This window comes from Gasterosteus aculeatus, chromosome 2, assembly GCF_964276395.1.
Source record: "Gasterosteus aculeatus chromosome 2, fGasAcu3.hap1.1, whole genome shotgun sequence".
Lineage (NCBI taxonomy): Eukaryota > Metazoa > Chordata > Actinopteri > Perciformes > Gasterosteidae > Gasterosteus > Gasterosteus aculeatus.
In genome coordinates, this window is record NC_135689.1 from 77,838 (window position 1) to 101,493 (window position 23,656).

Sequence of the window (23,656 nt, forward strand, 5' to 3'; positions counted from 1 at the left end):
CAAATTCATTTACAAATTAAAGTCTGAAAAGTGTTAAATGCATAAGTATTTACCCCCTTTACTGTAAAACTCCTCATAAAGATCTGGTCACATAATTAGCAGATAGGGTCCACCGGTCTGCTATTTAATCTCAAGATAAATACACGTGATCTGTGAAGGCCTCAGAGTCTGTTAGAAAGGGTTACTGAACAAAGAGCATCACGAAGACCAAGGAGCTGACCCAAGTATGAAGCAGGGTTAGCTTCTAAAAAACCATTCCAAGCTTTGAACACTTATAAAATCCATCATCAACAAATGGAAAGAATATGGCACAACCACAAAGCCACCAAGAGAAGGCCGTCCACCCAAACTGACCGCAAGGAGAAGATGAATCAGAGAAGCAACCAAGAGGCTCAAACTGTGGAGGAGCTGCAAAGAGCCACAGCTGAGTGGGGAGAATCTGTCCACCGGATAACAATTACTGTGTCCTCCACAAATCTGTCCTCTATGGAAGAGTGAACCAGAATAAGTCACAGGTCACTTGGGAGACACAGCAACATGTGGAACAAGGCGATCTGGTCAGATGATAACTTTTTGGCCTCTGTGGAGGGAACCCAACACCACCCATCACCCTGAGCACACCACCCCAACGGGGAAACAGGGTGGTGGTAGCATCATGCTGTGGGGATGCTTCTCTTCAGCAGCTACAGGAAACTAGTCACTGTGAGGGGAAGATGGATAGAGACAAATACAGGGCGATCCTTGAAGAAAATATGATGCAGTCTGTAAAAGACTTGAGACTTCCAGCAGGACGATGACCCTCAACATACAGCAGCGCCACAATCAATAGTTTAGATCAAAGCATGTTCATGGTTTAAAGATTCCCAGTCAAAGAACACACCTCAATCCAATTGAGAATCTAAGGCAAGATTTGAAAACTGCTGTTCTGATGCTCTCCATCCAATCTGACTGAGCATCAAGAAGAATGGAGGAACATGTGCAAAGCTGGTGGAGACATTCCCCAAAGGACCTGCAGCTGAAGGTGCAGAGAACCTTCTACCAAGTTTTGAATGGGGGCGGCACACTTATGCATTCAACAGATGTCAACTTTTTTGTTCTCATTATTATTTGTGAACCTGCAGTTCACATTGTATCAAGTACTATGCAGCTTATGTTGATCAAATGGGAAAAAGTGTTAACACCATCTTTATGCTAGTAATAACACGTGATGTCGTGGAAGGTAAAAGAAGGAGAACAGGAAGTTACCAACCGCAAGTTTTCAGTGCGTCCAATCACGTAGAAGCAGGGCTCCCCCTGCTTAGAGTTTGTCATACAGAGAGACAGGCTGGACAACTCCACTGAGACAGAAGAGGAGGAAGAGAAAGAGGACAGAAAGTACAGGGGGAAGAAGGAAAAGGAACTGTCACCACAAAGAGAACCCCGGAGGTTTGATTGGTTGATTGAGGTTCAGATATTTGTAAAGTGAAACAGTCATTGAAAGATTTGATTTGATTAAATTCAATTCAATGAATTTTATTTTGTATAGCCCAAAATTGCAAATTACAAATTTTCCTCAAGAGGGCTTTACAGTCTGTACACATGCAACATCCTCTGTCCTAGGAAGGGGCAGTATACCATTTCAACCGCTATACAAGTACTAAGATTTCCCTACGGTACGACATGGTCACATACTGGTCATATACCAGTGTTAACCCGTAACAAATGACCTTGCTCTTCAGTAGGCAGAAACATTTATATTTTCACCTCATTGCTGAGTGCCCAGCAGTCAGAGCTACTTGTGTTACGTGTATTGAGTTTGAGTCATGCTCATAACTTTATAACAGCAATTAATAACACACAACAAATGTTCTTTAACAGGGTAAAACACCACGACACAACAGCTTGTGACACACAAACAATGTGAAACACTTGTAACCCAGGTTGAAACATTGGTTTTGCCGTCCCCTGGCCCTCTTAAGATGCGATCTCACGCAACCCCAGTCACGTGACTGTGCTTGGCCAATCGCGCAGTAGAGCACGAGTTTAAACCAGGCTGCAGCGTCTTCCTCATTCAGAGGTGTGGGGAAGCTGATCGGCAGCTGTGGACAGGTTTGTGTTCAACAAACAATTCACTCTTGTGCTTGATTTATTCTTTGAGATTAAAACATATCATTGTAACTTTTAGAATAACTTAGTGGCTGCAGGGAATCGTCACCGTCATCAGGTTGCCATATGTTTACATAGAGGAACTGGTGAGTACTCTGAATGAATGAACTACATGCTCAAAGCTAACATATTAATCAAATATTTACCATCTGGTTTTGATTAATTTTATGCGGTTTTGGGTTACAAATATATTTGTTTTCAGTAAGTGTGCATGTATTAAGGAAAGTTGATTATAGTACTGTTGAATTTATTTGAACTTTGTGCAGGCAATACAACTTGTACATTGTACTGTTGATTGAGTTGTCATGCACTTAATGTCTATTAATTGTCAACTAATGTTGATTTATTTAGAAATTGTGTGCACCTGGAAATGATATTTGAGTGTGGAATGAGCTAATGTTAATGCTTAGTTCCAACTTAGCCCTGTTATTTACTGGTCCTGTTGTTGCACTACAGGCCAGGTTTTCCTCTCTGTCTGGAGACGAATGATGGCGAGCTGGATTACCATTGCTGGGAGCCCACCATCCGTGTAGCATCCACTGAATAGCCAATCCCCCCCCGCACACTCCTCCATAGACTAGTGCTTCAATCCCACATACACATCCTTTCACTTGATGAACAATAACCTACGGACTACTCAATACAAACATTCCATAAAATCCTTGTGGATTTAAACAAATTTAAACTTATGTTTCTGTGTTGTTACTGACCACCAGCTCCTGTAGCCGAATTTGGACTTCTGTAATTTATACTAGCCTATACTGTTATTTCTATAGCCTTCTATTGAACGTATTATAGCTAATATTAAGAACATATTAATATCAGTTAACCATCTCGAAGACCCGTTACACACTAATAATTGTACATTTAGATAATAACCCGCTATAACAAGACAAAACTTGGTAGCTACATGAAAACACGGAAAAGAGCGATGCACTTGAAACAACGACAGACCGTGTAACACAACGTCTGCCAAAGAGACGAGCTGTGTCTGTTTGGAAGTTTTTGGTTTTGAGAAATCCGACGTAAGTTAGATTAGAAAACTGGTTTGTCGAGCAGCTGGTATTGCCTCTGGTGGCAACACTAACAGCCACAACAGCTAACACGCTAATAAGCTATCTTTTCGGGGTCAATGAATTAATGTGTTTACTTGAAGAAAAAAAAAGCGGGTGATATACCGGGATACCGTCACAGTCTTACAAAATGCTGTGATATGAATTTTTGGCCGTACCAGCCCTACTCTGTCCCAAAACCCTCGTCACAGGTAAAACTCCCCAAAAAAGAAAAAAACGTCAATGGGGAAAAAGGGAAGAAACCTTTAGAGAGAACGGCAGAGGCGGGATGGACAGACTACAATGGAGTAGTAAGCCAGGTGTTTGGCAGGATACCTGATTAAACAGTAACTTCTGTTCTTTTTACAATTGCTTCATTATTTTCATTTTGCGCCAACTCAGGAGTTTAGTCAACTTAATTCACCTGTATAGTCAGTTTGTTACAAATGACCTGTGAGGTCAGATGTTACAGGTGACATGTGAGGTCAGATGTTACAGGTCACGTATCAGGTGTTGTAGGCCATCTCACCATAGTCGGGCACGTATCCATTTCCCTTCTTCAGCACCAGGTGGATCCGTTGTCCTCCTCGCCTGATCTGCTCCACAGCCTGACTGTGTGTCATCCCCGATGTGCTGTCTCTATTGATCTCCACCAGCTGGTCCGACACCTGAGACATACAAACATTTCAATTAAATGTATTTTGTATAGCCCAAAATAGCAAATTACAGATATTACTCACAGGGCTATAAAGTTTGTGCACATGCAACATCTTCGGTCCCGAAACCCACACATCGACGCAGGAAAAACTCCCAGGAAAATGAAAAACCCTCCGATGGGGAAAAAAGGGAATACTCACAGCTCTCCATCGTTTAGCAACCTTATGTTCAATCAAATAGTTGTTGTCATATCTTTCCTCCCTCCCTCTCCCGCTCTTTCTTGTTCGGTGTGTCACATGTTTAGCTACTCCTCTGCCTCCTGTACAGATGCATTATGTTTGATAAATTGGAGGCGAGGCTTAGTGAGTTAGAAGCATCGCTCCGCACCATGGTAGCTCAGTCGTTAGCTTCTGTAGCTGCCCACCCCGCCCCCGTAGTTGGTGCGGCCCACATAGACATTGATTCGTTGATCACTGGAAGACGTTTTGCGGAGAGCCTGGTCTGATTAGGAGGGACGTCATTTCTAAGAATCTGATCCAGTTTCTTAGTGGACCCAAGACCCAGAGTTCCGACCAGGAAGCAGATTCGCAGTTTTGCACACTTCTCTGCGCTTCCATCCGAGCAGTCTATTTTTTCTTATTGAAACCGGGCTGTCGAATCGAGAATCAGCTTAATGAAGAGACTCCAACTCATGTTAATACATATATTCCTCAAGGCACAGGCCGGGGAGGTGGAATTAGTATTAAAGGAACCATACCGAGCTAGTTTGAGTCATATTTATTGGATCAATTTCAGTTTGTATTTGTAAACTGTGAATCCTCAATGACCACCAATATTGGTCCCATAAGGTCCTGTGATGAACCGATTTTATTTACCCTGTACATACCTTTAGGTCAGAGGTCTTCAACGTTTTTCAAGCCAAGGTCCCCCAAACTGATGGCGAGGTGAAGCAGGAACCCCCTATTCTACGGAGTTTGGTCCGCCATCTTTTATTTTTGAGCTTCACGCTCTTTAGACGTGAGCATAAACGCGATCTGATTGGCTGGTGCCTGCGCTGTCGTATCAGCATGAAAGGAGCAGTGAGTGAACCGGTGCCCGGCTTGAGAGCTGCTGAGGGAAGCTGATGTGTGTGTTGCGGACTGACAGATAACGTCTTCTCCATCAATTTATCCGTTCGCTTCAATATGTTGGATTCATGTTAATGTGTATTTAAAGACCATAAATAAAATTCTGATTCTGATTCTGAAGACATTTACATTTGTGGGGAAAAAAATTGTCTTATCAACCAAAAATTTCGCGACCCCCCTGCAGTACCTTCGCGGACCATTTGGGGGTCGCAGACCCCCTTTTGAAGACCTCTGCTTTAGGTGATGCTATCAGGAAGCACTGCATTAACTTCTATTGTTAAGCAGATGACACTAAATTGTATCTGTCAATGAAACCAGTTGAAACCGACCAGTTTGTTAAGACTTCAAGAATGTCTTAGAGAGGTTATCTTGATAGGCCCAGAGCGCCTTCAACGTCATCGGTCTGGTGATATAGTTTCACTGGATGGAATTGCTCTGGCATCCAGCAGCACCATCTGAACTTCTGCGTTCTCTTCGACCGAGATGTGTCAGACTTTAAGGACAACTTTTTTTCCCCTTTGTGTAATATATCGAAAATCAAGAACTTATTGTCTCAAAGTGATGCAGAAAAGACTAGACTAGATACAGGATTCTTTATTATCAGGGTTATATGGATATCATTACTATTTCTGTCATCATAAACCAACATTACCCGCTTCGCTTCTTTCCTGATGTCTTCGTCCTTTCCCTCCCCACAGGTTTCTGTGGATGGTAGTCACATCTGATGGTGGAACACTAGGTATGTACCTGTTTTTACTTTTATTTAAGATCACACACCTGCTCAGTTTGCTTTGGATCACCAGGAGCCTCCAAGGGACAGCTGGTACCAGAAAGGTGGAGATTCTGATGATGTCATGTTATCCTCATACTGTTACATCATTGCTGGAATGAATATTTTACGGGCACTTCTTCTGTCTGGTGACCGTCATCACGAGTGAAAACAACTTTCTGCAGATTTTCACAACAAAAGCCTTCCATAGAAGATAACTGACTTTTAATGCGAAATAGCTGCAAGAGTGAGATTCAACCTGTGTGTGCGTGTCATGTGTACCTGTATCTTGTTGCTACGCTGGGCCGGACCCCCCTCCATTAGTCCCAGTACATAGAGCCCCATGTTGTACTCGCTGCCCCCGCGCAGGGAGAACCCGAACCCTGTGGGACCTCGTTCCAGATCCACGTTGTAGAACCTGGACTCTTCCTGAGGGATGGGCACACAATACAAGTACTGCTGATACTAGTGAGACTACTAGTGAGACTACTATAATGAATACTGGTATTAGTACTAGCACATTTTAGTATGGTAGTACTAGAACTACTACTATCAGTGCTAATACTACTACTGACCCTTGATCTCCCTCTAGATCCTTTCACCAGCCGGCCAGCGATGTCCAGGTCTGCCCCCCTCAACAGAGAGGACGAGTCTGAGGAGAGAGGATGTTCTCAAATCATGTAATTCATACTTCACTTATCTTTCTAGAAAATAGTTCCTATTTTAATAACATTTTTACAAATGCATTAATATTCTCCGCTAAAAGTGTATTTATGAAACACGATACAGAGCAGTGTACGTGTGTGTGTGCGAGCCCATACGGCGCGTTGGTGTGATGCTCAATCTCAGGGTGTTCCCGGCCCTCCTGAGGATCTGGGCCAGGTCTCGGTGCTGCAGACCTCCAACTCCTCGGCCCTCCACTGCCTCCAGCTGGTCTCCAGGCTGAATCTGCCCGCTACGAGCCGCCGGGCTGCCGCGACGCACGGTAACAAAGCGGTGGGACATCAGGGAGGGGGCTGCAAGGGTCCGGGGTTGGAAACCATTGAAATGGTTAAATTCCTTGTTCCCAAATATTAACAAAAGCAACCAAAACAGACTGGGATGTGTTAGCGAGTAAGGAACAGGGTCCTTGTCCTAAAAGCGTGTCATCCGCTCTGCAGAGAGGGTGATCGGCTGCAATCTGCCGTGTCTCCAGGACTTGTTCACTGCAGGACCCTGAAGCAGCTAAAAAGATGGTAGCCGACCCCTCTCACCCCGGACAAAACTTGTTTGTGCCCCTTCCATCTGGCAGGAGGCTGAGGTCCATCAGGACTAAGACCTCCCGCCACACCAACAGTTTCTTCCCGTCGGCAGTCGGTCCCCCACTGACTGACTCCTCCGGTCACTTTCTTTCTCACTGCACACGTCACTTTTACTTGTCACTTTATGTTCGCAGGTGCACTTTATTTTTTAAATATTTAAATATTTTTAACTTAAACTTTTATTCCTTTACTTTAAACTAACCCATAGGCTTATACTACTAACCCATAGCATTATTTGTTATTTTATTCCTCGTGCACTGTTGTCGTACTGTCTGATGTTACGCACCAGCTGCCAAGTCAAATTCCTTGTACAGTAATCCCTCGTTTATCGCGGGGGTTACGTTCCGAAAATGACCCGCGATAAGTGAAATCTGCGAAATAGAAAACTTTTTTTTTTTTTACAATTAGCAACTATTACATGTATACAAATACAGTGACTCGCGTGTAGGCCGTTTCACTGCTCTTCAGACTGGGCCGCTGCATCCTGACTGCGTTCTGCAGTGTTCTCTTCTTCTGAAGCCCGCGGTGCAGGTGTGTTTGTTCGGGAGAAGAACATAGTGATAGGCAGCTGTTGTCGCTCTTTTTTCTTCTTTGCAAAAAGATCCTTGTACACCGACATGCCACCATCGATTACGTTGGAGAACTGTAATGAACGGCTCGGGAGTGAGTTTTTAGCGAATCAGAATGCAGAGCACAATGCACCAAAAAAAAAAAAATGCAATATGAAAATCCGCGAAATAGCGAATCCGCGATAAGTGAACCGCGAAGTGGCGAGGGATCACTGTACACCAATCAAGTAGAACTACTCTGCAGTAGTAAACTAAAATGATTTTATTCACTGCATGAATTCAAGTTCATAATGTCTCCAGACACCCATTTGATCATCTTCATGGCAAAATTCCAACGGGTGGAACATGTTGAACTAGCGACCCTGCTGTACTCATGCACTTTGCTCTTGACTCTGTGTATGAAGAGCCAAAACTTCCGACATTTAGCCAGGACCCTTTACAAACCACTGTCTTTTAGGGAAGCATTGGTGGTCCCCTGTAGAGGTAGGTGTTGAGATGGAACCCTAGAAGCTAGCTTAGCTTAGCGGTGCGTTAAGTGGTCCGCTTGCCACTCACCCCGCTTCTGTTTGCCACATGGAGGAATTCCTCTGCACAGTTCTCCGCTGTATGTACAAAGTTACGTTAACTGCGTTAAAATATTTTATCCCATTAATCTCAGCCACCATCTATTTAATATATGATACTCCGATGTTTCTTGAGGTTCTTCACTCACCATCACTTGCTTCCTGAGAGGCGATGACAAATCCGAAACCTTCTCCTGCCCGCCTCCTCAGATCCACCTCCACCATCCTCGTTGCTCCTACTCTTCCCTCCTTGGCAATTGCTCCCAGTGCTCCTCGCGGTGCTCCTGTTCTGGTGGGAAGTGGCCCGCCGGCGCCCTCCTCCACTCCAAGAAGGTCACGCGGCTCTAACGTCAAGGTCACAGGAACAGAGTCCAGAAAGCTTGTGCTCTGGATGAGGGCCGACGCTGGGGCGTCCGGGGCTTCTGGGGAAAACGAAGCAGCAGTTAGACTGATGGAGAGGGGAGGACCAGGAGATGTCGGAATGATGGAGACAAGATGACAAGGAGTAGTCAGACTGATAGAGAAGACTGACAGACTAAGAAAGAAGGATGACTAAGAGTCAGACTGATGGACCAAGAGGACAAGGAGAACTCACCTTGGGGTGTCCCTACGGCAGGTACCTCCCCGGGACTCTCCAGTACCAAACCGGACCGGCTGAGAGGGGAGATGCCCCCCATCAAAGCACCGGTGTTCGGAAGAGCCAAGTCTGGTGAGGTTGGGGTGTCGGAGGAAGTAGGCGTGGCCAGGCTGTTTGGGGAGGGGAGTGGCTTATAGAGGTTAGGGGTGACGACCGGAGACAACACGGAACCTGTTGGAGGGAAATGGTTCTTCAGCTTTTATCGGTGGACCATCACCAAGTTGAGAGAACTCAGCAGATGGAGGGTTAAACTTCACGCACCTCCTCTGATGACCAGGAGTACCACCTCCCCCTGCTTTGTGTGTTCCTGCAGGAGTCTCTGGACCTGAGGACAGAAATGCACTAATGGTTATTGAGGAGTCTGGTTCCTATCTTGTAACATTCTGTTGAAGAGTCTTTGAACATCTCTGGGATCAACCTCCACGACTCAAAGTCTCTCAGGTCGAGAGGATCAGCCTATCATCTCCACCCTTCTTGGAAAGCCAAGACCAGAAATTCTTTGAAGGACCAGAGACCAGAGACTAGGAGACAGGCGTGGAGATGCATCTGATAAACTTTGCACACCTCAGATGTGAGCCACTAGCATCTGAAACACTACTGCGACCTTCACTCTAGCAATTACTCTCCGGACGGACTGCGAGAGTACACTGCCAACTGAGCGGGGCCGCCGGGTGAAGCCCCGGATCTTTACCTGACAAACACTGAGGCTCTGCACGTCGGCCCCATTGACCTTTACGATGGTGTCGCCTGTCTGCAGGGAGGGGCAGCGCCTCCGGTCCCAGACCCGCCTCACCACCGCCAACTGACCCCCCCGCCCTCCCCCCGCCGTCACGCTGAACCCCAGCCCGCCGCCCTCGCCGCGGGCTAGGGCCACCGGCACCAGTTCCCCGGGAGGAGCCGCCTCGAGGGGGGGGAGCGGCAGTTCTAGGGCGTTTTCTCTGGGGGCCAGGGGGGTGGACAGCAACGGGTGGTTGGCTGGACATCCGTTGAATCCGCAGGTCAAGGGGTCTCCAGGAGGGGGCGGGGCGAGGGGTAAGTTCTGGGGCACTGGAGCGCCAGGAGGCGAGGAGGAGGTGGGCATGTGCGCGACGGCACTTTGGTAGAGGGCCGTCTCTGGCTGAGAGGGGTTTGGCTTGGAGTGAGCATGGGAGGAGGAGGAACTGATGGGGAGTGTGGAGGACGAGGTAGGGAGCGTTGACGTGGACAGGTCGCTCTCTGAAGACTTGGAGCTCTGGTGGTGGAGGAGGGAGGAAGATGAGAAGGTGGGGAGGGTGCTGCTGCTGTAGCGAATCAGAGAAGACCTGCGAGGAAGAGTAGATATTTCCTTTATTATCTCAAGAGCTTTGCAAACACCTATGTCAACAGCAACATCTCTTGTTCAGTGAGACGTCAAAAATAACCAGTCAGAGCTCAGTAGGCAGGGATCAGATGTTTGTTCTCCTAGTGCCGCTTCTGATTGGTCGGGGACCAATATGACAATTATGTTTCTGACATAAAGACACTTTATTAAACGGCCGCTCACCGGAGACACACACAGCTGAGACTGAACGCCTGTTAGTTAGTGTGTAACCGAGAGACGCACCGAGCCGACACAACACGTCATCAGACCGGCTGCTGGTCCGCCTGAAGCCGCAGTCATCCAGACACGCTTCCTGAGGGAGTCGGTGAAATTCAAGCTGTGTGCGGCGATGGATGATGTCATGAACCCGAACACAACACCGTTTGCGGTTCCGACTTTGTGTAATTCACACAACAAATAAATAGCATAAATTGTGGTTATTTATTGCCATGGTGGATAGTGGTAACCATAACTGTCTTTACGGAGACACGTAACTGAGATAAGCCACGCCCCCTTCCAGGCATGAATGAAGCGAAATACTCGCGCGAGTAAACTAAAATTTGCTTCGCTTTTGGTGTGAACGTACCATAACACCGCCAAGGCTAACGATGCTAACACTAACGATGTTAATAGTAACAATGCGAATGCTAATGCAAATACTAACAATTCCCCTCACCTGCGCGTTCCTTCGTCCGATAGGCCGCCGTCGGGGTCTTTCGGATTGGCGGGCCCCGTCCTCTCAGGAGGGGGCAATGGGGCTGAGGGGGGCGTCCTCAGGCCCGTCAGCCCGTTGGTCATTGGCTGAGGGGTGTAGGAGGGTGGGGTTTGCCTTAACCCTATATTTCCGAGGGAAGGAGTTAATGATTATTACACGGGAGATCAATAATACCAAGATGAAAGATGAAGACAAAGACATGAAGATGGCGGCCGTGTCTCTAACCTGGCGGGAAGCCGTCGGTGTCTGCCATCCGGCTGTAGGTCAGGTGATGGTTAGCGTTGGGGGGATACGGGGCCTCACTGGGAGTCTTTAGCTGTTGAAGATGTTGAGATATCAGACAAAAAGGCTGATTATAGATTACAGTTGAGGGGTAAAAGTGGTCACATGACTCCCGCACCGTCTCCGGGCTCTGCTTGGGACAACCGTCCGGGTTGTAGAGCATCGGGTATCCTCTCCTTAGCACCACGTCCACGCTCTGACCCATTGGCACCGCCTTCAGCATCTCCACCACCTCTTTATGTGAGCTACCCAGCACACTGCTCTCATTGATGTAAACCAGGATGTCGGCTGGAGGACCAGATACGAAATATACTCAGTCTGCTGCTTGGTCTCTGTGTATCCTCTGTATATCCAAAGGTCTCTGTGGTGTCTGAAAGGTCTCTGTGGTGTCTGAAAGGTCTCTGTCAGGTTTGAAGGTCTTTGTGGTATCTGAAGGTGTCTGTGGTGTCTGAAAAGGTCTCTGTCAGGTCTGAGGGTACCTGTATTCAGTGCTGGAGGTCCTCCAGGTGTGACACTGTACACCTGCAAAAACTCTTTGGGTCGACTCCCCCCCACGATGTTGAAGCCAAACCCTCTGGGCCCTTTAGCAAGCCGTGTGTGGATGGAGTAACCCTTCAGAAGGCCGGGCTGCTCCGTGAACTCTGGGACTGAGATGGACACTAGGTGAGTGAGCGGACAGGTGAGGACACTATGGCCAGGTGATTGAAAGGACGGGTGAGGACATTACAGGTCGGTGAGAGGACAGGTGATTAAGTGGACAGGTGAGGACACTACGGCCAGGTAAGCTAGTATAAAAGTATGTAATTCTTTTTCCAGTGTTTTGGAAAAACTAGTACTATTAATAGTGTAATTATTATATGAATTATTAATGTCACGTTTTGGGTTTGTTTCCCGTTTTATTTAGTAGTTTCCTGCCTCTTGTGCCCCTAGGTTAGCTTCACTTCCTGCCTTGCCCTGTCATCCCCTGTGATTTTCTGCCCTGTCCCTGATTGTTTCCACCTGTGTCCAATCACCTGCACCTTCCCAGTGTATTTAAGCCCTGTGTGTTTTTTGTCCCTGGTCTCTTAATATGGGAAAAAGTCCATTCAGTGATGTTGGTTTTAATGCTTCATATAAATAAACTAATTACAGATAAAACAAGTTGATCAATAGTCAATAGATCAATCAGACAATGCACTTACGTTCTGTGAAGGGAGTCGTCTCTTTGCTCTGAGTGCGAGGATCCAGCCAGCTGGTCGTCTTTGAGCGATGACTGGAAGAGTAATATCATGATCACCATCATTCCCACCATCATCATCACCATCAGGATCACCACTATCCCCACCATCATCATTAGCTGTGACTGCAGTGTGTGAATGTTACTGATGGGCAGGTGGCACTGTGTATGGTAGCTGCTGACATCAGAGTGAATGATGACATGAAGTATTCAAGTTGTTTGAGTGGTCGGAAGACAAGAAAAGCGCTACACAAGTAGACTATTTACAATTTATCATCATCACTAGCATCCCCATCACCACCACCATCATCATCATCTCCACCATCATCATGGAACCAACAGGAACACAATCCTGGGTGGGTGTCCAGTATTTTATTATTTTCCTTCCTGGTTAGGCTCTTCTTCAGTCTTTATCCAAACATTCTACAAACAGTTAGAATCAAACTTTGACAAACTATTGATGTTTTCAATTGATCAACCATCACCATGATCACTCACTTGATGTAATACGGCTCTCCTGATTCACTGAAGGCCAGCTCCCAGTTCTCGGGCAGCGGACCTGCTGCTGCTCCTCCAGTTCCCCCTCTTCCTCTACCTACTCCTCTCCCCCCTGCTCCGTTCTCCGCTCCCTCCCGGCTCCCCACTGCCGACTCCCACGATTGGCTGAGAGAGATGATGGTGGGCGGGACTCCGGCCAAACCTGCTGTGACAGACAGATGGAGGATCGGACCCAGTTATTGATCAAAACAGCCCGAGTCATTGATCTGATGGCTCCGGTTATTAGTCTGATCGGACCCGGTTATTTATCTAATGTGCTCTGACCTGATGGGCCACCGTCCTCCTCACTGTTGTCTCCTTCCTCCACAGCTTTCTCCAGGTTGCTCAGAGACTTGCTTCTGGTCCTGAAGTTCCTTAGCAGGTTCCTGTGCTCCTGGTACGTAATTGGTGGAGACTCCAGGCCAATGTGGACGGGGCGGGGCGTCCCGTAGTAGTTCCCTTTGAAGTATAAATATATATATATATATGTGTGTCTAGATAGTGACAGCTCTTTGGACGTCATATTGATAATTCCGAAAATTAACTGCTCCTAGTAAATTAATTAACGAGGGAATAGTACACACCTGTCCATGGAACAACTGAGCAGCTGAGCAATTGTCCAATTACTTTTGGTCCGTTAAAAAGGGGTTGGCCCTTTAATTTGTTGTAATTCCTACACCGTTCACCTGATTTAGTAAATACCCTCAAAAGTAAAACTCAAAGTCTGCACCAAAAGCACATATTGATTGTTTCATTTCAAATCCATTGTGGTGGTGTACAGATTCCAAATGATTATCATCGGGACTTCATCACGTCAAACAGAAAAATCATGTGTTAATGGTGCAACTAGTGACCCTGACCTTTGAACTTTCCGCTCTCCAGCAGAGCGCCCGACTCTTCCAGAGAGAAGAACTCCTCGATGGACACAAAGTTGTAGTCCACGCCGGAAATCTCCCCGTCCCGAGGTTGCCGGGTCGTACCTGTGGGGAGGGGGAGCACGGTGATGTTGTCAGAGAGAGCGGCGGAGCTGTGGTTGGAAATGGACTCAAATATGGATGCAAATATTATTCTGAATGCAAATAAATGGAAATCATACGGATCATAACTCTAGTCCTGTCTGCTACACATACACACATACTCAAACACACATACAGCTACACACACAAACACACACTGTTTACACACCTGTAGTGCACTTCCTGTAGTCATTAACAGACTCCTTGTTTCATTTCAAAAGGCAGGTTGACCTTTGACCTCCAGGTCATGGATCATTTAAAGGAACATGGAGCAGTTTTATTTCATGTTTTCACTTCAAACAACATCACAATGGACCAGGGTACAAAAGAGGAGGTACTTGTAGTTGACATAATGTTTGTGTGTGTCTTACAGGGCACAGCTCGTAGGTACAGGTTCTCTCTGATGAGCTGCTGCAGCTGACTGTCCATGGAGCCCGGAGTGAAGCACTTACTGAGGTACAGCCTGAGGTCCTTACAGAGGGACGAGCCTGAGGGACAGAGGACACCATGTCATAGCCATGTTGTTACAGAGGGACAGAGGACACAATGTCATAGTGATGTTGTTACAGAGGGACGAGCTTGCGGGACAGAGGACATGATGTCATAGTGATGTTGTTGCAGAGGGACAAGCCTGAGGGACAGAGGACACAATGTCATAGCGATGTTGTTACAGAGGGACAAGCCTGAGGGACAGAGACAATGATGTCATAGTGATGTTGTTACAGAGGGACGAGCTTGTGGGACAGAGGACATGATGTCACAAAGGGATTGGTGCCTGAGGGACAGAGGACATGATGTCATAGTTATTTTGTTACAGAGGGCCGAGCCTGAGGGACATAGGACACAATGTCATAGGGATAACGTTACAGAGGGACGAGCTTGTGGGACAGAGGACATGATGTCACAGAGGGATTGGTGCCTGAGGGACAGAGGACATGATGTCATAGTTATTTTGTTACAGAGGGCCGAGCCTGAGGGACATAGGACACAATGTCATAGGGATAACGTTACAGAGGGCCGAGCCTGAGGGACATAGGACATGTCATAGTGATGAGACGAGCTTGTGATTCAGAGGACATGATGTTACAGAGGGACGAGCCTGTGGGACAGAGGACATGTCATAGTGATAACGTTACAGAGGGACAAACCTGTGGGAAAGAGGACATGATGTCATAGGGATGTCGTTACAAAGGGGTGCTCTCACCTGGTGACACGGTCTTGATTCTGATTGGATGAGGACAGGAGTTAAGGACTCCTCTGACATCACCAAGGGTCATTCCTAATACTGGTGTCCCCCCGATCTCCAAGATGATGTCGCCCACGTTGGCTCCGCCCCCGTGGGCCACTGTGACAAATGGAAACTCCCCGTAGTCGGCCCCGCCCCCGATGGCCAGCCCCAGCTCCCCGGAGCCACCGCCCAGCGGGACAAAGCTCTCCTGCACCTGAAGAGCACGAGGACGGGACAGGGGGGTGTTGGGACAGGGTGTGGGGGAGGGGGGTGTTGGGACCGGCTCTCTGAGGTCACACAGACTGAGACGTATGTAACACTAGTGATTACCTTGGAGCGCCAGTGCAGCTTCTTCACCGTGGCTTTAGACATGGCCGCCGAGCTGCAGAAGGAAACAGAGTTACTGAGCGTGCTCAGTAGGACGCCTGAGCCAGCTGCTGGCTTCAGTGCACACACCTAGCTACGTCACCTGTACCCACCTGCTGTCACCTTCAACGGCTGTAGAGACTCATAGGGAGCTTCTTTTCCTCCTTGCTTCCTCACTATGAAGCCCTTTCTCTCCTGAATCAGCTCACATTCCATTTTAACTGGTTGTGTAGTAACAGTAACACGTAGCACGTAGCACGTAGCACACACATAGCGATGCGAGGCTTAATCAGCAGAGAGCAGTTTGGGATCAGTTCCTCCATCGAGTCTCATCTACACGTCTCGCACAACGGCAGATGGTGGCCGACCGCAGGGAGCCACACACAAGCGATACACACACACACTTTGTTAGACCGTGTACGTTAAATATGGATGAGCATATGTGGAGTGAGCAAGTCACAACAAACGTCCCAAAGCAGCAATCGCATATCTGATTTTAACGTGACTAAAGAAGCAAGAAGTAAAGAGTGTGTCTGTGTGTGTCGTACTTGTGTATGTGTCTGTGTGTGTCGTACCTGTGTATGTGTCTGTGTGTGTCGTACCTGTGTATGTGTCTGTGTGTGTCGTACCTGTGTATGTGTCTGTGTGTGTCGTACCTGTGTATGTGTCTGTGTGTGTCGTACCTGTGTATGTGTCTGTGTGTGTCGTACCTGTGTATGTGTCTGTGTGTGTCGTACCTGTGTATGTGTCTGTGTGTGTCGTACCTGTGTATGTGTCTGTGTGTGTCGTACCTGTGTATGTGTCTGTGTGTGTCGTACCTGTGTTGCTGTGAGTTCAACTCTCATCTCTCAGTGTTTCAGCGGGTTTCTGCCTCACTTCCTGCCCCCCAACCCCCACTTTGATGGTCAGGTCAGAGTCCACTGTGTGATGTCAGCAGTGTGTTTAAGGAGTGTTTCTCTCACTGAATGTGTGTGACTATACAAACATGCGTGACCTTCAGCGGAGCCACTTATTTCCAGTATCAGTAATATGTATCCTTCACCTCGAGAGCACAATATCATTTTAGGCTGAGAGAAGAACATTTTATGGCCATTTTAAATTCAGATCAATTAAGCGGTGGACTTTTAGCTGAAAGTAATATTGGAATCTTAAGGCAGAGGAAATCAATCAATACAGTCAATAAAAGCACGGCAGCAAACACATTCATTAACTTGTATGCACTTTTTATTTATTTTCTTGCATATACGAGGAAATTTGAACGTAACCTTAAGATATTACAGAATATGTCAGAGGTCTTCAACAGGGGGTCCGCGGCCCCCAGGGGATCCACGGAGGTACTGCAGGGGGTTCGCAAAAACTTTGGTTGATAAAACAATTAATGATATAAAGAAAGTAACATGAGCTGCTCGTTGTGTATTTGTGATAAATGTGTGTTGGCAATTTTATAAACGATGATATGATGTTACACATATTATAACAATTCTATCAGTAGACATTCAAGTTAATTCAACTACTGATATTAAAAGTGAACTGTCAGCACACCTGTCTCGGTACTGAATGAAATACATTCTGATCGTGCAGGGCCACATAGGATAGATCAGATGTGTCTTCCACCTGGATCACCACCTGGAGGAGCCAGTCGCAGCCGAAGTGACGCATGCTGTCAATGAATGCGTCCCCGTAGGATGCAGCCGACGAATTGAGACATAGCAACAGTCTAACTGGGTAAACTGCGAGGGAAAGACTGAAACATGGTGAGAAGGGGAAGTGAGGTCATAGGTAATCTTCTACAAAGAAGGGGCCCGAGCAGTCAGCATCAGACAGACGTTCACCTCCACTGGACTGGGAGTTGTAGTCTTTCCCATAAGAGACATGAACCCTGGTGAGTTTATGACTTCACAGTTCAACCAATTAGATGGGCTGTCTGACCTGACCCAGTCCACAAAGGTCCCAGGCCATCAAGGTCCCAGTTCGTGCAGGTCACTTCCTGTTCACCGTTTGTAATAAAAGCAACATGGCGATGAACAAGATGCTGAACACAGGGCTTCTAAACGTCATGACAACTACTCCGCCTCTTCAGACCGGTCACCACATTCTGACCCACAATTTTTAGTATGGAAAAAGATTTGATCAATTGAAAAAGTGAAAAAAATTGAAAATGAAAGTTTAGGTTTAAACTTAAAGGTTTTTAGGTAGTTTCGGGTCATACATGATTTGGATTCAGTTCTGGAATTCTTTTGTTGTTATTTTTCAGTGGCAGATTTAAATCTTATTTTTTCAAATTTCAAATTGCCCTGATCTGACTAAGAGGGCGGGCATCAACTGAGAGAGGCGTGTCACCATGAGTGGCAGCCAAATGTGGTAACAGGCACCACAGAAAGTAAGTGTAAGATTTATGCTTTAGAAGAAAAACCAGCTTTTAATCGCGATTAATAGTGATTATTGAATTTTCAAATGTGAGATTAATTAGTCCATGTTTTAATTTAACGGGCCTAATATTTAAGCATTTTCTCTGGGGCTATTTTGGGCTGGGCTATTTTCAAAACAGGCAAGCACAGACCCATCTGGTACGTCCGCTTAATGTTGGAAAATACCCAAAGCCAGAGGGTTTAAGTTTTAGCTGTTCTAAATATCCACAAAAGACGGCGATAAATGTTCAAATATGAGGATAACAGCACAAACTTTCAGACAGACACACAAATGTGTGAAGAACAATAAAAATAGATCTTGAGAGAAAATTTCAAACCAATTACAAGCCGATCTGGCTTTTCAGGTCTCAGGAGGTCTCAGGAGGTCCCGTCTCTGTACCCACAATTAGATCCAGGTCTGGAGAGGGTGCCTTCAATTAAGTGTCGGATGACTCAAGGTCCATTACATACATCCAAATTCAAAAAGCAAGCCCCCAACTTATCTTTTTTCACATGCTTGTGGTTAATTACTGTATTATATTTGGAGTTTATATGCTAATAATCACATGATTGGGTGGAGCAGACGCCATCGCATGGATGCTACGCTTGTGTTCACAGATGTATGTGCAAACCTCAGAGACTGTGTGGTTGTTGAACAGCACAATCTGGCATAGATTATTTCTCTTATTCTGCCATGAATATGAAGTGGGGTCCAAAAGCAGAACTACGTGACCACGCAAATCACGTGAGTAAGAAAGTGCTCATTCATAATTATCACAAGGCAAAGCAGTCGAGGGAGGTTTTTAGCCTTTTTTGCCACTCGTGATGCCACCCTACTAAGTCAGATCAGGGCCAAAAGTCTGAAAAAATAAAATCTGCAACTGAAAAATACAAGACCTCAAATATATATGTGAAAGATGTAAAAGTAAGAGTAAACATTTTATTCAAAACTGAAACAAAATAATATTCCACCCAAAAATACATTTCATTCACTTATTTTTATTTTGATTAAATTTTTTTATTTTAAGTTCAAGACCAAAATAAACTTTCAGATTCCATTCTTTTTAAAATGATCCAAAATTTCGGGCCTGGATTTGGCTGCCTGTTAAAGCGTGCTTCCGTTAGCGGTGAAAATTCTCCGTCTCCTAGAAGCAGGTGTAAACCACAACGTGGGTTTCCTCACATGTCTCTCCTGAGGAAATGACAGCAGTAATCGTGGGACAAGGAGACGAGGTGGAAGGATTTTAACACAAGCATCACACTTTCTCCGCTGAGTGAACACGTATACATCACACGTTACAGATGAAGCAGCAGCTTGTGGAAGAAATCAAATATGACGTTGCATCTCCTACTCAGCGTCCACATTCCATTCCAGCAGGTGTTAAACTCCTCACTACATTACAGTTATTGGATCAGGATCATTTCAAACAGTAATCGCATCAGCAGTGGGAACATGTCAGTCTGCACTCAGCCGCATCACAGCACCAGTACACAACGCTTTGCTGCAGCGCACTACACATTTCCACCACTGATGCCCAAATAACACACCGGCTTCAGTGTCACTGGATTTTAGTTTTTGCTGTTTTGACTTTGGCTGATCCGTGATAGAAAGAGAGGAGGAGGCCGCTCAAGTACGCGTTTAAATGCTTGCAATGCGCGGCTTAGTGGGCGGAGAAAGGCGCTGATCACCTGATGAGCTGCAGGTTTGTAAATACGACGTAAACTGAAGTATCACAGCGAGCGTTGACGCAACGTTTGCAAATGCACGTACATGAGGGCCTGAGTGTCTCTGACAGCAGCTGTTGGTCTGAATCTGTTTCAACCTTTGATGACATCAGAGCTGATGATGATGTCATCGGACTTCCGCGATTCTAATCTACAATAGTAATAACAACATGAATAACAATACTAATAACAGTATGAACAACTGTTAATGTCTGATCAATACACCTGATCCACACCCACGACACGACGAGTCTCAAAGGATGAACTTCACCTAAAAGGAGACTCATTGATCTGGTTGATTCATTTTGGATCAATAAATAAACAAAAGGTTCCGCTTTTTATTGCGTGATGGTGCTTCCGACAAAGTGGTGTCGCCTGAGACTCTAAACCATCTCAGATGTTCTACCATGTTCGCTGCACCACAACTCAACTCATGCTGTCACTAGCTGCTCCTCCTCCTCTCTGTAGATACACAGCACCTCCTCCTCTGTGTAGATACACAGCACCTCCTCCTCTCTACAGCACCTCCTCCTCTCTGTAGATACACAGCACCTGCTCCTCTCTGTAGATATAAAGCACCTCCTCCTCTCTGTAGATACACAGCACCTCCTCCTCTCTCTAGATATAAAGCACCTCCTCCTCTCTGTAGATACACAGCACCTCCTCCTCTCTCTAGATATAAAGCACCTCCTCCTCTCTGTAGATACACAGCACCTCCTCCTCTCTGTAGATGCACAGCACCTCCTCCTCTCTGTAGATGCACAGCGCCTCCTCCTCTCTGTAGATGCACAGCGCCTCCTCCTCTCTGTAGATGCACAGCGCCTCCTCCTCTGTGTAGATGCACAGCACCTCCTCCTCTCTGTAGATACACAGCACCTCCTCCTCTCTACAGCACCTCCTCCTCTCTGTAGATACACAGCACCTCCTCCTCTCTGTAGATGCACAGCACCTCCTCCTCTCTGTAGATATAAAGCACCTCCTCCTCTCTGTAGATGCACAGCACCTCCTCCTCTGTGTAGATGCACAGCACCTCCTCCTCTCTGTAGATACACAGCACCTCCTCCTCTCTACAGCACCTCCTCCTCTCTGTAGATACACAGCACCTCCTTCTCTCTACGGCACCTCCTCCTCTCTGTAGATATAAAGCACCTCCTCCTCTCTGTAGATATAAAGCGCCTCCTCCTCTCTGTAGATGCACAGCACCTCCTCCTCTCTGTAGATGCACAGCACCTCCTCCCTTGTGTAGATGCACAGCACCTCCTCCTCTCTGTAGATACACAGCACCTCCTCCTCTCTGTAGATGCACAGCACCTCCTCCCTTGTGTAGATGCACAGCACCTCCTCCTCTCTGTAGATGCACAGCACCTCCTCCTCTCTGTAGATGCACAGCACCTCCTCCCTTGTGTAGATGCACAGCACCTCCTCCTCTCTGTAGATACACAGCACCTCCTCCTCTCTGTAGATGCACAGCACCTCCTCCTCTCTGTAGATGCACAGCACCTCCTCCTCTCTGTAGATGCACAGCACCTCCTTCCTTGTGTAGATGCACAGCACCTCCTCCTCTCTGTAGATGCACAGCACCTCCTTCCTTGTGTAGATGCACAGCACCTCCTCCTCTGTGTAGATGCTATCCGGTCATAGCGGACAAAGAGCGGCTCCTCTAGCGCAGATGAGCATGTCAACACGCGCGCACATACACGCGGTGTCCCCTCGTGCACAGAGCAGCTGGTAGTTTACAGTTGAGATTTTACGGTGACGGATGAGAGCTTTAGGTCCACGCGCAGAAGCGAACACGCGCACGCGCATAGCGGGATGTGGTTGGAGGAGGTGGCAGCGGGCTGTGCCGAACCGTTTGGACCGAAGAAGCCGCCGGTGTGCCCTTACCTCCATTGTTCCTGCCGTTGCTCCTCTGGGTTCCTTCCGCGCGCCGTGTCCTCTCCGAGGTTTCAGCGGATCGATCCCGCGGTGCTGCTGCGTTCATGCGTACATGTGCAGGCGTGTGCGACTAGCTGAGCGCGTTCACGCGTGACAGTGCGTAATGTCCACTGCAGGTAAAAATGCAAAGTGCTTTGAGGTTGAAGATCAGACACACAGCAGCGCAGTACGGTGCGTGTACAGTGCGTGTGCGCGTCCGTAGCCTGCAGGTAGCTGGAGACTTACTACAGAGAGAAGGCGGAGGTCTCTCTCTCTCTCCCTCTCTCTCTCTCTCTCTCTCTCTCTCTCTCTCACTCAATGAGGGAGAGAGAGAGAGAATCGAAAGAAGAGTGTGTCAGTGCGCTTGCGCGCATGTCCAAGAAGGTAGGAAGTGAGTGAGAGAGCTCCTCCTCCAGGGGGAGAAGTTGGTGTGATGAGGGGCATTCAGGGGCTGGATTCGAATTATCAAATGCATAGATATTAATATATAAAGGCTAGATAGATAAAGGCTAGATATATGTGTATATATATATACCTGATCCACACCCACTACACGAAGAATATATATACAGTATATGGTCCTGGGTTCCACTCCGCCCACTGGCCTTTCTGTGTGGAGTCTGCATGTTCTCCCCGTGTCTGCGTGGGTTCTCTCCGGGTTCTCTGGCTTCCTCCCACAGTCCAGAGACCTGCTCTGGGGATCAGGTTGATGGTGACTCTAAATTGCCTGTAGGTGTGTGAATGTGAGTGTGAGTGGTTGTTTGTCTCTGTGTAGCCCTGTGATTGGCTGGCGACCAGTCCAGGGTGAACCCGTCTCTCGGAGTTGCCTGTGATAGACTCCATTCCCCCTGCGACCCTGTGTGCAGGATAAGCGGTTTGACGATGGATGGATGGATAGATATATCTACGCCTTTATATAATATTATTACGCCTTTATATGAATACATTTACATAATAACATAATTATTCATAAGTAGAAATATATATGTATAAAAAAAATGTATACATATATATGTGGTGCAAAGATCCGCCCTGTAAAACCTAACAAACAGTTGTTTGTACTCAAACCACAAACATATTTTATTATATTATTTTTTTATTATATATATAATATAAAAGTATACATATATCTCATGTTGCCATTCTGTATATATCAGAGTAGTCCTTGTACAGTTGATGCTTAACCATTAATTATCATTAAGTTTAAAATGTACCAGAGCCTCTTCTGTGTCTCTACATTCATAGTGATTAACCTATATAGTGATCTATGAGGCTACATACTGTAAGATAAGTGACATCATTAGTGATTAACGTCATACTATTTAATATCTAAGATACAGTGATCGTTGAGGCTACAGTTAGATATGTGACATCATTAGTGCTTAACATAGTATTTTAAATCTATGATACAGGGATAATTAGGGCTAAAGTTAAATGGGGGAACTTACATTTTGACGCAATTATCTAAATAGAAACAGTTTCAAGAATATGCAAGCAGCTGACCAGACATGAAATATCTTACAGATAAATATACAATAATTCATATATGAAAGATATTTATTATTATTACATTTCAGAGCTTCAAAGTTCCTTTGAAGATAAAGTCCTATTGCCTATTGAGTCTCCTCATGTCCTTTAATTCAAACATCGTTAGTTTTATGTGCACAGATATTTTATCAGTCGATTTATTTATTTATTACACTGTAAAAAAAAAAGTATGTCGATTTAACGGTAATAAACTGTTAAATTCCAATGGTAAAAGACCGTTGATTAAAAATAGGTCATCTTCTGTTTCTATCACATTGAAATACTGTATATGTATATATCAGTGCAAACCGTAATTTATGCATCTATCACTGTTAATTGTACTAACAGTGTACCGATAACGGAAATATACCGTATTATGAAAAACAGTCTGTATCATAATTTTTACATTCATAACTTTAAAAAAATACAATCTGTCCCTGTTAAATGTACGGACTACTGTGCTGACAACCGAAATATAACGTATTTTAAATGTAACAGCCAGCCCTGTTATTTTTGCATTTATTATTTGTAAAGGATACAGTTGGTCACTGTTAATTGCACTA

The 23,656-nt window shown here is 46.1% G+C and overlaps 1 protein-coding gene and 1 long non-coding RNA gene across 14 annotated transcripts; one reads left to right on the top strand and one right to left on the bottom strand.

Annotated features, from left to right (window-relative positions):
• Positions 1-6: 6 nt before the first annotated feature.
• Positions 7-21,914, bottom strand: magixa (MAGI family member, X-linked a). 13 transcript variants are annotated; one of them, XM_078080702.1, is made up of 21 exons: positions 21,537-21,914; positions 15,484-15,535; positions 15,130-15,367; positions 14,297-14,413; positions 13,770-13,889; positions 13,195-13,368; positions 12,871-13,072; positions 12,338-12,408; positions 11,636-11,803; positions 11,275-11,444; positions 11,100-11,190; positions 10,836-10,995; positions 9,512-10,121; positions 9,082-9,145; positions 8,779-8,991; positions 8,333-8,605; positions 6,572-6,766; positions 6,326-6,402; positions 6,033-6,179; positions 3,727-3,865; positions 7-1,337 (listed from the first exon to the last, which is right to left on the bottom strand). In XM_078080702.1, the coding sequence occupies exons 2-21, from the start codon at positions 15,523-15,525 to the stop codon at positions 1,192-1,194; spliced, it is 3,417 nt and encodes a 1,138-aa protein (XP_077936828.1). In that variant the 5' UTR covers positions 15,526-15,535; positions 21,537-21,914; the 3' UTR covers positions 7-1,191. The 13 variants fall into 13 exon arrangements, 9 of the variants coding, with proteins under 9 accessions (XP_077936828.1, XP_077936822.1, XP_077936814.1 ...); XM_078080696.1 differs by having other exon boundaries at positions 12,871-13,075; positions 21,537-21,913; XR_013450795.1 differs by lacking the exon at positions 7-1,337 and adding exons at positions 5,634-5,683; positions 5,759-5,801 and having other exon boundaries at positions 3,731-3,865; positions 11,100-11,444; positions 12,871-13,075; positions 21,537-21,871.
• Positions 13,167-14,012, top strand: LOC144383446 (uncharacterized). The gene is made up of 2 exons (XR_013450846.1): positions 13,167-13,306; positions 13,792-14,012. It is a non-coding gene; the product is annotated as an uncharacterized LOC144383446 (long non-coding RNA).
• Positions 21,915-23,656: the final 1,742 nt, after the last annotated feature.